Genomic DNA, 15351 nt, shown 5'->3' on the forward strand with positions numbered 1-15351 from the left:
TATGCAGGTGGTAGAATTAGGGCACGGACGACAGTATCCACGGACTCCTGGTAAATGTAATGACTGTCGGGCAGTTTTTGGCTCTGAGAGAAAAAGGAAACATAAATTGGCAGCCTCATACCATACTTACGACTTGATCTGTAGCAAATGTGTCGTCCGTATGTAAGTTTGTGTGTGTGTGTGTGCGCGCGCTCAGGTTTGCGATACCGTTGTGCGTCAATTCGTGAGTCGTATGTGCATGACTTAACTTTTCTTTCAAAATATTATCACATGTTCATAGCCAGCAGCACATACCACACCAGCAAAAATCAACCAAAGAACAGGTTGGAAGGCTTTTGGTTATCTCTATTCTTATCAGTGTGCTTGCAGTTTTGCGTTATTATTTAAGTTGGGGGTATACGCCTTAAACCTTCGCGAGACTAAATTATAAATCTCTATAGAAAGTTTCATCTTTTAAATGAACCTGTTCTTGAAGTTTTATCCCCAGTCAGACATGCATAAACACAGACGTACATAAACGCAGACGCACATAAGCGGAGACGCACATAAATGTAGACTCACTTAAACGCAGATGCACATAACTGTACACGTTCATAAATGCAGATGCACATCAATGCATATGCACATAAACGCAGACGCACGTAACAGATGCAATTAAACGCAGATGCACATATAGTAGATGCAGATGCACATAAATGTAGACTCACATAAATGCAGATGCACATAAACATACATACACATAAATGCGGACGCACATAAACGCAAGAGAAACATAAACATAGATGCACTTAAACGTAGACATGCATAAATATAGACATACGATTGGGAAAATATAAGTACGTACTCTGTACTGTATACTCACGGAAAAACAAAACCAATTGCCCCCTTTTCCACTCGCATTGGGATTTAATACATCATAACTATGGAACAGTGAGGAAAATACATATTTGATACATCTTAGGTGTTGAGTAATGTAGGAGACCTTATTTATACATCATAGGTGAAGGGTGGGAGAGGGGGACGGGTTACGTTAGGGGACCTTCCGTCTTCCGTGAAAGGTGAGGACTCTGAGGAGTACTCGTAGTCATAGACTAATCATGATGACTCCCTGCCCAGCAGGCCAGCACCACCACCCGCCGCCACCCTAGGAATGTTGACACGCCATACTACATACCAAGGTCTATACAGGGTGATTCAGCAAAGAGTAAATTAAATTAGAGGATGAAATCCTTGGATAATTCTAAACCACAATGTCTCTATGGTAAAATGTCAGATTCTGCATAGTTCCCATGTTACAACACTTGTATATTAAAGATGTTGTGTTAATGAGAGTGAACTTGATGTGAAACCCCCGTAGGTTTTTGTAATCATTTATTCACAGATGTCTTATGTACAGCAGTACAGCGTGATACAGATGGCAGACACAGGTGCAATGAGACAGGGACCGTGTACGACCGAATGAGATAAAGGCAGTTACAGGGGGGGAGGGAGTTTCACATCAAATTCACTCTTATTAATACAACATCTTAAATGTATTGTAACATGGAAACTGTGCAGAATCTGACATTTTACCATAGAGACATTGTGGTTTAGAATTATCCAAGGATTTCATCCTCTAATTTAATTTACTCTTTGCTGAATCACCCTGTATAGACCTTGCTGCAAACTACACTCCCGCGCCACATCCTCCCCTCTCACCTGTACTACGTACCGCATACTGCACTCACAAGTCACACCACACTGACTGAATAGACTGTGAAGATGTTAAATATATATGTAGCAATGAAACATGATCACAGTTCAGTTTCCTAATACTGTACTGAGTGTTCAACCATACAATAAATATTTTGCGTGTGTATACTCATACACTACATTTGTAGAATTTCTTATGCAAATTTACTAATTTCCAAACATGTGGTTACAGGTCATGCATTGTTGGTTGAAGTGTTGTCTATGATGGCCGTGTTGTCTGTCTCCTGGAATATTTCAGTTCAACAGACAACTTTAGATCATAAGCACTTTGCTCATCACATTCATCGAACATTTAGTGACTGTAAGCCATTTCTTAAAATTTGATGTTGATATATTTCTTAAGTGAGCACACAGCAGTAATAAAGAAGTAAGCAGTCACAGAAGCCTCTGTCACCAGATAGATTTACCTTTTTAAAAATCTGATAGTAGCGTTGCTTTATTATGCCATTTATAATTTCACAGTTGTTTGATCCTGAATACAATTTTGAAAATTGATACAGTGTATAAGTGGTGTGTGTTAGTTAATTACAATTGAATTTTTTTTTTACAGAGGAGATGTGACACCATTGAGAATGGCGATTGTAAAGAAATGGTGTCACTTAGGAACTATCACACCTCAGGTATATTAACCTCTATCCATTAGCCATCTCTTGCTCTTTCTGCAGTAAAGTGTTTATTTTCGTTATCCAGTTCCTTCTGCCTTGAGAACAAGTTTTGATTTCCATTATGCCATAGCTCAGCTGGTAACATTACTCGGTGCTAAGGCAGAAATGTAAAAATCACAAACTTCACTTCTTTATCCAGCATATATAAGTCAGACACATGGCAGAGGTGATGCAACACAGTTAATGAGTGGAGAGCGTGAGGGGAGACAATTACAATGGAAGTTAGGATCCGCCGTGCTCTGCTAGCCACTTCAGTAAGATGGGTGGCACTCTGATCCTTCCCTGGACGTCCACCTGACCAGAATGCATGGTGGGGGTGGCGGTCAGGGGCAGCATCCTTCCCCTGGCAGTAAGGACTTCCAGGGGTCATCTGATTCTGAAGACGACGTCAATAATGGAGACCATGGTCAAGTGCCACACCACCACCAGGAAGATGCAGACGCAGAAGAGTCAATTGAGCTGGATGCTTCGTACCCCCCGACAGGAGATTATGGTGATGAGGATGAGGAGGATGCCATTGAGGTAATGGTAGAGACACTGCTGGGAGATTCTTACCGTGTGAGGGTCTCTCAATGGGATACTGCAGCAGGGCTCAAGGGACTCCTTTATCGCACACAAGGTATGTCTTGAAGCCACACATACTGTACATACACTCTTCCATACAAACACTTGCTTTCAAAAGTACAAAATAAAGAAATTTCCACATGAAAATTAACCTCCCACTTTATTTCACCTGACACAAAAGATGAAATAAGCTGGGGGCTAATATTCAAACAGTATGGGTAAAGGTAGATGAAATGGTTATCACCTGAAGGAACTTATGGAATTGCACCAAAATTTCTAGAGGTGGTATTTGCATGGTACAGTACTACATAAGAAAGTGGATACAGCAATACACAGAACCTGACCGAACCCGATCTAACATAACCAAACCTACCTAACCTTACCTAACTTCTGAATCAGGAATTCTGTCTTCTGGATCCTCTGCCATATAAAGTTGTTTAGCCATATTAAGTTTACGAACAGCCCCCCCCAGATCCCATAACAGCAGAATGAACTTTCTTTAATAGTGAGGTTGCATGTTACTCTGAGACTAATAATGTCGGTTGAATTAAGTCTTTGATCTTGTTCCTCAAGAAACACTGCTGGCATCTGATAACTTATGGATTTTCCAGTAGACGATGCGATAATTGCGTACAGTTGATTTCGAATCCAATGCAACTCCAAATTAAAGTGTAAGGTATCCAAACACCTGTTATGGAACTCAATCTTAACCATATGATGCTGATCTTAGAGTGGACCAGGACGACAGTTGTCACAGGAGAATTGATGCCACCATATTCTGGTAAAGAGTTGATTTCTTTGCTTACAAAACAGGTAGAGACGTTTTATTACTATCATATGATCAGTTTTTTGTTGTCTTATTACCACGTAATTTCCCTCTTTCATGCCCCGCCCACTGCAGGTGATTTAAGAGAAAAGTTGTCATGTCATTTTTATTACTTACTTTCATTCAAAGAACATCTCTGGAAAAATTGACCAATTCTATGAACTTCTTTTGGTGATAATCGTTTCCTCCACTACTACCTTCATATGATTTGACGTGTGCAAATCTGTACAGATATTTGTTTGCAGATGTGAATGCACGTGCGCTCTGCCATGTACAGTACAGCACTGTATCTTGACTACCTGAACTTTGTTTAATCCAAAGTTTCACCAGTTTGCCCGATTGCTGTGGGTTAAGATACAGTACTTGCCCTCTGAAATTTCCTTTTTTTCAGTTTGTATGACACAGCATTGATATACAGTAGTTTGTCTTAGATAGAGATATTTATTCAGTAAAATATTCATACAAGTTTATACTGTAATTGGTTCTGCATGTATATAGACACTGAAAGTACAGTGCAGGTACAGTATCATAATAATATTACAGCACATACAGTACTGTAATCGTGATAATTAATGATGTACGTACTGTATTGAAAAGTATAGCAGCCAAAAGCTGAAAATACTCAATGGACAAAGATTACAAACTATATTAACAAAAGCTTTCAGTACAAAAATGAGACATGGAGTGAACATACAAGTTATTCATTAATATTTATCATTATCAATACAGTAGTTAGAAAGCAAAGATAATCATAATCTTTTGTTGTACCAATAGATAAGATCATTTGCAAAGATGCCAAAGAAATCATAAATTCAGCCCTTTGGTGGATCAATATTAGTGTGACACATTATTACCTTTGTACTTTAGTTAAAATCATGCTGAGTTGTTATTACATGTAAACTGTGCAATGTACCCAGTAGCTACAGTAGTTTTTATTATTTTGATTTAATGATACCTGTACAGTATTTAGAAAGTGTCATTGAATATTACAAGAATTTAAAACTGTATACTGTACATCTTATGAGTTAAGACAAGCAATTTATAATAGGTAGATAAAAACAGTCCTTATAGATGTAGTTTGGGGAATTTTTACCCCAGTATAATCACATTTTATTTTATTTTACTTGATCACTCAGGAATCCCGACCAGCCACCAGCACCTAATTTTGGGTCAGAGAGTTACTCGATGAGACGTGTCTACTGGAGCAAGGTGTTGTAGATGGGTCCACACTGAGGCTGGTGCTGTCCATGCGTGGTGGACCTATTAATGCCCGCCGACTTCCCACACAGGAGGATATACTGTGGCGTGAAGTTACTGAGTATATTGATGTTAACAAGTAAGTAGGTATTAATGGTGTCTGTGTTCCTTGTAAGTGAACACTAATGAAGGTTACTTCTAATTTTATTTACATTGTTGTTTTTGATAATTTATTTCATAATGCTTTATCATACACAGCATTTTTTGAAGTGTTAGCAGAAAAACGAGTACAATACAGTACAGTGTACTGTTATGCAGTGTATGGATATTTACCCTGCTTTCAAGAAACTAAAATTGATAAAAATAAGCAATATAGTTCACTCTATCTTGATTAACAGACAGGATTTTCTATTTGCTTTTTGGAATCATATAGAAATTATTTAAATTGAAAAATTGTACTGTACAGTATACTTACTGTATTGCACTTTATTAATGAAATGAATTTTTGATAAAATTGTTTGTGTACATGATTTATCTATTTTAACTTAACTGGTCTCCCTAAAGGTTCAGTGACAGCCACTGTTAGATTTAATGTGTTTGGTGGAAACTAGAAAATTGAACAATGAAAAGCTACTGTAATGTGAACCACTGAATGAAACTACATTATTCTTTTTGTCAGTAAACAATTTGTGTTTACTTTCCTGAGTTTGTATTCTTAATAAATTGTGAGTGTTAAGAAACTTCCATCCATGAGAGATAGTTTCAAGTATCACAAAGCTCAGAACAATATAGTTATTGTCCTTGCCACACCTCCACCATATTTGTAGATTTTCCTGAGTACTACCTGTTAGTGAACTGGTTTATTGGCCCATAATATTATGTTTACAAAAAATTACCTGGCTCTTCTTCTGTCTTTAAAATAACTATGCTAGTATGAATATTTAACTGCATCTTAAAACAATTTAAGATACAGTCAGACACATTATCCCATCATAGTTCTTTGAAACTTCAACATTTATGCTGAAGTCATTAGATAAGATATTACCAGTATCATAAAATTTTAACACCATTGAGAGAATAAACTAGGGCTGTTGCTCTGACAGAGACGACTTGTGGGATGGCGTGGGTGGCCGCACAGTGACACTGCTCGTACTGAGGGACGGAGAAAATGTTAACCTCTACATGTGGAGAATCAGGATGGATCCTTCTCACCACTCAATGAATCCTGGGGCTCCATGGGCAGGTCATTACATGTACTGTACTTTGTATACATCCATGCAATCATGCAGACAGCTAGAGTTGTGGTCAAAATTCCTTTGGCAATTTTTCAATGTCTTATATGAGGGGATTGAGATTTTAAAAATCAATTTGTTAATTTTTTTGTATTACAAATGTACTGTAGTATTTTTTTTAAGTTTCAACTCTTACCTAATTTTTTAATGAAAAGCAGCATTCACCATATATAAACCAATCTCATACAGTATATGACTTATAAGTAGAAACCATATCATACCAATAAGACAACAGTGTGTATACTGTATTTAAGATAAAAAAAATTTTGTCCATAATTGTGTTTCATAAAGACTAATCCTAAACACTGTACAGGTACTAGTATCCTGTAGAAAATTTGAGTGTTTCTATTTGTGATTCATTCCATTTCCACCCACTATTTACTCCCTCTTCATACTAGAGAGGTGTAATGTGTGTCTTTACTCCAAAGTAAATTGTATCTAGTTTTGGGATTTCAATATTTAAGGGCAATAATGAAGGATTTGTTAAAGTTGGCTGTCTTATCCTGTGAGCTCTATGTTCTTGACCGGCTTATAACAAACAGATCTCTTTTAGTAATGAACCTGAATAGAATATCCTTTTATACATTATTTTTGTTAATGGATAATGTCTATTTTCCAATCATCATTATTAGTTCAGTGTTTATACAATGTTTTTCTCTCCAGAAGATACTGTATTGTTTCATATAATCTTCATTTTGTATTCACAATGCAGCAATGCTCGGTCGGAAGAGTTGGGGATTCAGGCAGCACAAATATCTGAGGAGGAAGTCAGGACCAGAGATCGAATGGCAGAGATCAGGGCCCGCATGGCTGAGATGAAGATCAGGAATAAGGTACGGTACAGTACATTACTGTATTTAATGGCATGAAATCATCATCTGTACCTGTCTGGCCAAGCGGGATACCACAGGGTAGTGTATTGAGCCCTCTGTTGTTTGTTTGTTTCATAATTGACAATCCTGATGTTGTACACTCCTCCATACAAATGTTTGCGGATGACGTCAAGGTTTTTTGGGAAATCAAGAACCAAGCTGACTGTGGAGAGCTGCAGAAGGATTTCTGTGAGCTCCAAGAATGGTTGAAGAAACTGCACTATTTGAGACTGAAAGTGAGAAGGACCTAGGTTTGTATGTTGACAATGAGCTGAAGTTCTCGGGCCATTGCGAGGAGAGGGTAAATCAGGCAAAAAAATTATGGGTCTTATAAGAAGGTCGTTCAGATATCTAGGCAGTCCGTCCCTCGTAACGATCTTCAAGAGTGAAGTGCTTCCTCATCTGGAGTACTGTCACCCTGTCTGGTCCCCGAGATATGCTAGGGACTGTCAATTGGTTGAAAATGTTCAAAGGTGGGCCACCAGACTGGTGCCTGCACTTTGGCACCTCAACTACCCTGAGAGATTGGAGCGCCTGACCTTGCCTAGCTTATACTACAGACGGATAAGGGCGACCTAACTGAGGTGTATAAGCATCTCAAGGGGCACTACTCATCAGTGTCTTACTTGGAGCTGTTGGGCCTTCGCCCCACAAGGTCATGACTGAAGATTGAATAAGCCGCAGGTCCGGAATTCATTGATAAATATATCTATAATACTGGCTTGAACCTTAAGTACCCTAGGTCTTTTATAGACAAATGCCTTAACATTACTACGAAATCTTTGTATAGAACTGATCCTAAGCCAACCCATGACAATAAGAATCTCTTAGTATTACCATTTAACAAAAATTTATCTCAAATTCCTATACAACTGAAAACCCGGAACGTTAATGTGACATTTAAAAACTCATGCACTGTAAAACAGATGTTAATTAAGAACTCCCCCAACAATGCAGGCGGCTGCATTTATAAGGTTCCTTGCAAGGAATGCAATATGTTCTACTTAGGCCAGACGGGTAAAGATCTTATAACTAGACTTAAACAGCATAAATATTGTGTTAGGACAGGCCAGGAATCCAATGCTCTGTTTATTCATATGAGAGATAATAAGCACTGCATTGACTGGGATAATGCCTCCTCAATATTACCTTGTAATTCAATTGTCAGTAGGAACATTATAGAATCCAGTCTCATTAAATATACCGAATCTGTCAACATGAATTTGAGTAATGGTATGTACAAACTGAATAATTTTGTGATTAAGAAGATTTATAACCAGGTGAGAAGGTTGGGTCATCTTACCCTATGACCTGACTATGGACAGCTGCTGTGCTTAGAGATGGCATGGTCAATTTTTTGATTAAGAAGATTAGTAAGGGTTGGGTCACTGCCTTGTGACCAGAACATTGTGGACACCTGTCTGTCCCCTAGGGACTTGATCTCGCTCTCCTCTTGCTGTATATATTAGCCTTGTCAAGGTATTATTCCTAGTCTGTACTCACCGATGATGTGAATTACACAGCGCTTGAAGACTTCGTGTTTCTTGTTTCCTTGTGGTTATCAGCATATACAAGTACTTGGATCCAACACCTACAGTGATATACTTATATATATATATATATATATATATATATATATATATATATATATATATATATATATATATATATATATATATATATATATATATATATATATATATATATATATATATATATATATATATATATATATATATATATATATATATATATATATATATATATATATATATATATATATATATATATATATATATATATATATATATATATATATATATATATACACACATTATAGTCTGCATTTGACAGATTTGGTTTCTGGCGTTTGGTCATTTCTGTGACACCTTGCCAGAATAAAATTTTTAGCTATCGGTTCATTCCATCATTTACGCGGAAGTTGCGCCTGGAGGTGAGCATTAGGTCGGCTCTTACGTTATCGCTGACGTCATATGGCGTATCGGACTGTGATTGGGCCACGCATCCTTACCTCCCTCCGCTGCTAGCTGTGATTGGTCTAATGTAACATGACGTCCCCTGCCACCAGAGGGAAAGAGTCGCTGACCTAGCGGGCCAGTCTCATTGTTCTCAGTTCTCGGCGTATATACTGTTCTCTCTTGTGCCGCTATTCCCCTCACAATGGCTTCGCTGGACCCCCACCACCCGAAAACAACCTGAACTACCTGGACCAAGCCATGGTTATGTGAAGGAAGTCATCGAGTTGGGGAGAAAATCAAGCTCATCCTTGACAAAGACATAGTCAAGCATCGGTATGAAGTGTCTAATAACCTTCTGTCGAAAATTATGGAGCGTATGTCCAGATGTATCACGACAACATCAATGCTAGTCGTCAGCGTAGTATTACGGACTTCTTAGCCGCAACCCACCACAACCACAGCCAGCCCAAGTCAGTGATAGTGACAGTGAGGATATGGACTTTGAGGGTTTGTCAGGAGCCCTGCAAACCTCTGTGAATAGTGATAGTGATTTACGGAGGGCCATAATCTGCCCTCTGCCTCCGGAACCAGCCGCCATCCGTGTGCCGACCCATCTCTTCTACTAATGTAAGTGTTAAACACCTTTAGATTTGTACAGTAGTGTAGTTTTTTATTTAGATATTATGTGTGTGCGTCAATACCATCATAAAATTATGATGTTATTTTTACTACAAGGTACTGTACGTATTGTGTCAGAAAAAAGTGGAGTTTGGGAGTCGGCCCAGTCTCTATTTCAATTAATCCCATATGTTCTGTTATTTCGTTTACACGTTTCTCATTTTACGTGGACCTCCACGGGTTCAATTGACCGCGTAAATGCAGACTAAGGTATACTGTGTGTGTCTATATATATATATATATATATATATATATATATATATATATATATATATATATATATATATATATATATATATATATATATATATATATATATATATATATATATATATATATATATATATATATATATACTGTATATATATATATGTATAGATATAATGGTGGCAAGGCGATTTAATGTCAGGAGACGGGGGTGGGGTGAGCAGGAGGAAGGTTCACTAAATTGTGAGGGCTGCCCTACCACCATACTAGTACTATTCATAGATAAAAGAAGGATTGCATGCTTAACGTTAATTTTGGTCACTTTTAAGAGATCTTGTCAAAACATTCAGCTAGATATACAGTACTCCAAAAACACTGAACCAATCTGACTGTGCATTAGCTGATGGAAATGGTGGGTAGTGTGGAGTTCCTCATGATATTGAGTTACTGGTTATCGTGCGATCCACATATATTTCAGCTAAGACGTGCTAGTTAAGTACTACACCAAACATGAGTTACAGTCGAAAATATTTTTGGCGGGAGATACTGGTGGTGCACAGTGGGCGTCAGGTGATGCTCTCACCCTGCCTGCTGTCACATGATTTAAGGTTCACATTTTGCACTCAGCAAATATGACAATTCCTAGTTTTACTGGAATTTTTATAAGCTTCAAAGGTCATTTTGTATGCCATTATACATGGTATTTACTTAAGCACTTAGCAATTGCTTTTTTCTCCCCTTATCTTGTATCATAATCATGCAAGAGAGTACTGTACAGGTATCCCTCGTTTAGCGTTAGTTTAAAAACATTAATTTGGTTTAGTACTAAAGAATTTTTACACCCCTTCTCACTTACGGTTAGGTCAAAATTTTGTTTAGTGATAGCTTGACTCACTAGGAAGGGGAAAAATTGGGGATGAAGTGGCCTGTGAGATGGCATGTTTCCTTTATTACATGTAATGAAACTAAAAATTTTAGAAAAATCACTGCAGTACTGTAATGTGGCATATAAATAAAGAAAATATAATATAAAATTATACAATAAGAAAAATGAAGAGCATGGGTGTGTATATGTATGAAATGAATTTATTTGTGATGGCAGAGGGCTGTAACAGCATCGCATGTAGAAGTTTGGTGTTATATACGAATCGGTTAACTTCGAAACAGTTTATAACAAACTTGTTTATTATTATTATTATTATTAGGGAGTACAGTACTGTACTCAAATATTTACCACCCTGCCATTTGAACCTGTTGTTCTCCCTCCGTGCTTTGCTGTTATCCTTCGTTTAGCGATAATTTTGCATAACGTTGGGTTTTCAGGAATGCAACCTCATTGTTAAATGAGGGATACCTGTACATCAAACAGTGACTATATCACTCTCTTTTCAGATGAAGAAAGAAAAAGGCAAGGTGTCCTCATCTGTAAGAAGATCACAGAGTCGTGGCTCCAAAACAGGGCCTGAGTTCCTTGACGACTTGTCCTCTCCTCGATTAGATTTGTCTGAGGGTCTAGTTCCCCGTGGTGGTGGAGGTTCCCGTCCTAATACGCGACAACGCAGTGGAAATAAGCATCTCACCACTGTCAGCCGCCGAGGGGGGCGAGGATCACGCCCAACTACACAGGAACACTCAGATATTCTCCGTACTAGCCTTTCCAGACCAACCTTGAAAGAACTGCCAACTGCTAACCCCCCTATTCCATATGATTTTAGTCGATGGAAGCCTCTGGAGAACATCCGTCCTCAAGGAGATCGTAACCGTCTTGCCTCAGTAAATGAAGACAAAGGGAGAGGACAGAATAATCACTATGATGGCTCCTATCGCAAATCAATAGTAAAACATGGGAAGGGAATAAACTCAGGAAACAATGGAAATAAAGGTGAAACTGATAAGGACACTCTTGAGGCTTGGCCAAGAAGAGATGTCTCAAAACCTCTATATATGCCGCCTGGAACACTTACAGGATCTCACCGTTATGATGGTGGCCGTCTCAATCGCTCCCATAACCAAGATCTTATGCGTGCAGCTCATCACACTGCAAACAACCGGCCAAAAACTTCTCCAGAGGTTTTAGAACGGCGGCCGGGGACGACAGGTGACCAGAGCACTGTCAGTGAGCGTATCCATTTACGTGCCCCTGATGAACGTCTTCGTGAATTGTGTACCATTCTTGGTTCATCAAGGGGAAACTCTCGACAATCCCAACATTTGGGGAGTTCTCCACCAGAGAACAATTACCCTATACCTAGTTTGTCCACGAGTCTATCAGGTAGTAATGGCTTGTCTCACAGTCACAGGAATAATTCAGTATCAGTGTCTTTAGCCTCCTTACGAAGTCGTGGTGGGACACCTCCATCTCCAGGGCCGGGTGCTCTAGTGGCCTCAGGATCACGAGAGCAACGGGACGTGTTGCGAGGACTGATGCGTAGCCAAGGGGGAACTTCCAGACGGACCACTCCTGAAGATGCACGCTTCCCCACCCGGCGTCCAGGTAGTGGAAAGGCAGCACCTGGTCCCACCCATCTTCCTCCTGTTACACCCTCACGGCGAAAGGGCCGACGGAGGCCAAAGTGTGAGCAGTGTTCCCGGCGCATTGGTGTAGCAACTACCTATGAGTGTCGCTGTGGGGGTAAATTCTGTGCTCAGCACCGTTATGCAGAGACACACTCTTGTACATTTGACTATAGAACAGCTGGTCGTAATTTGATTGAAATTAACAATCCTTTAGTGACCCCCAATAAACTTCCTAAAATATAGATAAACTATGAAGAAAATTGATTTCCAATAATACGACATGAAAATTTTATTTACAAAAGGTGCCTGAGTGTTCCACAACTTTATACTTGATAGTGACGCACATTGCGTTAATTGTATGTATATTATTTGGACAGTACATACAGTATATTAAAAATTAATTAGTATAATATTGAATTTTGGGACACTGCACAGGGTGGAGTTAGTTTACACTTAAATTGGAAATCACAGTCCTAATCAAAAACATGCATTTTGCGGTGTTGGTCAGGGAACCATCTTATTTAGATTCTTGATGTATGAAATATGCAATAGAATATATGCTGTATATATTTTCTATAAGATATATTACGTAAGATATACTGCATCAGACAAACTAAGAAGTATCATGCATAATATGCTCTTCGAAATATGTCATGTAAGATATACAAAACTGCTCAAGATCCCACAGCACCAGGGTAACCTGAACAGTTAAGAGCTGCTGTGTGTAGACATCAGTTGCCTGAGAAAAAATCTAAAAGTACAGCTGTCAGAGATAGATTCATCAGCTGATACTGTCCTATATCGACTTAGAGGTTTCTGGAGAGATCATCTACTAAATTTTGCTAATCTAGTGACATTAATGACATTTTGTTATTGCTTATACAGGGAACTGAATTGTTATGGAAGGTTAATATTTTTTCTCAACCTGGACTTCAGTTGATATATATTTTGCTGTACAGGTATATCGGTTTATATTTTTGTGTTTCTGGTTCAACTTGAAAAGTCAATAGGCCATTGAACTTTTCCAGCTGTAAAAAAGAATGGGTAATGTAAGATTAGCACATAAACTTTTTTCACAGATTTTTCTGTCGATAAACACATGTAAATCACTGGTTGTGCCCCTCCACCTTACTTTTGACTTGTACCAACTTATGTGTCTAGGTCCACTCAGCTCACTTATTCACTCCTTAGATCATTCTGGTGACAGTGCTTCTTTCTTATGTAATACCATTTCAAGGTGCCACCTTTTACTTCATCTTGTCACAGTCCCATATCATTTTTGTTACCTTATTCTTCCTATTTTGTCTACCCTAAACTTTACCCCTGTCAGATAATCTATTCTAACTGTTAACCATTTCTTATAGCCCCATATTTTATTACCACACAAGAATGTGGATTGCCCAGCACCTTTCAGCAAACCATTGCTTGCTATCACACTGTTTCTGATTTCTTAACTTCCACTCATACATCCTCACTCAAATGGTCTTTAGTTTGATTCCTGACTCGAGTGGAGGGTTGGGTTCCCTCCCTTTATGTTAGCTCATGTGCACTGAACTGATTAGTACGGTACACTGTCAGGTGTGTTTACTGATGATGGAACCACCTTTTGGTTGACTATCATCCTGCCAAGAGGGTGGAGTAACCCAACAGCTACTGAAGGTAGGATAGCCAGAATCATGAACAACCTAGACTCCCTTTCCCTTAATTTCATTCGTTCTCTGTAAGTGCTGCAACAGATGTGTTCTACCTTTTTTACTTACTTTTATCCTCTTCACTGATCGGCTTGTTAGTCGCTTGGGCGATCGGTTATGTCTCTGTTACTTTTCCTTTTCTTTTATCCTCTTCACCAAATATCCACGTCTTCCCACATCATGTCAGAGTGTTGCAGGTGGAATCTTCCGAGTGCAATTATCACTTTTTTAAAATTTATTTGTGGTTATCATTTCCTTTTCTGACTTCAATGTTATTCTCTAAAATTATTATTTTATACCTGTACCTTATCTGTATATACTCCTTATCTTTCACACATCCATTTCTCTTTGACTGTTACTTACTGCCCTTCTTAAGTCTTATATTATTAAATATACTGTACTGTATTGGAATGAAAAATATTATTATTTTTTAGGACAAATACGTGTGCGCACTTTCGGTAGTATTAAACTGTCTAGGAGGTTCTGGTGAGGTGGGTAATGTCACCAATAGTGCCCAAAATACACTATAGTTATACAAGCTCTACAAGTAGACACTGTAAGCTGGTGTGCCTGGGAATGTGGCTCTTGTCCAGCCAGGGAAACATACTATTGCTATCATCTGTTCCATCATTGTGTGGTGGGTTCTGTGCATCAAAATAAGTTGCTGATATGCACAAAGTGGGATGAGTCAGCGGATGAGTTGCCTAGGCCAAAAGGAGTATCACTAGATGTTGCCAGAAGAATAGAATAATGCTGTTAATAGAGATAAGGTCTTTATTGGTGACAGCTGAGTATGCAAATACAGTGGGGTATGCTATAACTAATCTAATTGGTTCTAGAACCTTGTTCGTTATAGCATTCGTTCGTTATAGGATTAATCCGTTCCAGGCCCCCAAATACAACCACTTAACACTGAAAAATATAATATTAAATTGTAAAAATTGTAAAAAAGTGCATAAATATGCATCTAAACCCTTGAAATAAAGAATATCATTAATACTTGTAATACAGAAACAATAAATTAGTTAAAAAAAAAATATATATATATATATATAATGTTCGTTGTACGAGTTTCGTTCGTTATAGCATTATCAATTTTATAGGTAAAACC

At 38.3% G+C, this 15351-nt stretch overlaps 1 protein-coding gene across 2 annotated transcripts in view; it reads left to right on the plus strand.

Annotated features, from left to right (window-relative positions):
* Positions 1-15145, plus strand: part of LOC121865414 — a 46017-nt gene extending 30872 nt beyond the window's left edge. The window contains exons 3-9 of one of the 2 annotated variants that reach the window (XM_042364796.1): positions 1925-2053; positions 2303-2372; positions 2557-3036; positions 4944-5143; positions 6108-6247; positions 7009-7129; positions 11425-15145. In XM_042364796.1, coding sequence (XP_042220730.1) covers positions 6240-6247; positions 7009-7129; positions 11425-12792 — 1497 coding nt within the window. In that variant the 5' untranslated portion in view covers positions 1925-2053; positions 2303-2372; positions 2557-3036; positions 4944-5143; positions 6108-6239 and the 3' untranslated portion in view covers positions 12793-15145. Of the gene's footprint in view, positions 1-1924; positions 2054-2302; positions 3037-4943; positions 5144-6107; positions 6248-7008; positions 7130-11424 lie in introns of both variants that reach the window. The other variant, XM_042364797.1, reaches the window with a different exon arrangement.
* Positions 15146-15351: the final 206 nt, after the last annotated feature.

Source organism: Homarus americanus, unplaced genomic scaffold, assembly GCF_018991925.1.
Source record: "Homarus americanus isolate GMGI-L3 unplaced genomic scaffold, GMGI_Hamer_2.0 scaffold25483, whole genome shotgun sequence".
In the NCBI taxonomy this organism is placed as follows: domain Eukaryota; kingdom Metazoa; phylum Arthropoda; class Malacostraca; order Decapoda; family Nephropidae; genus Homarus; species Homarus americanus.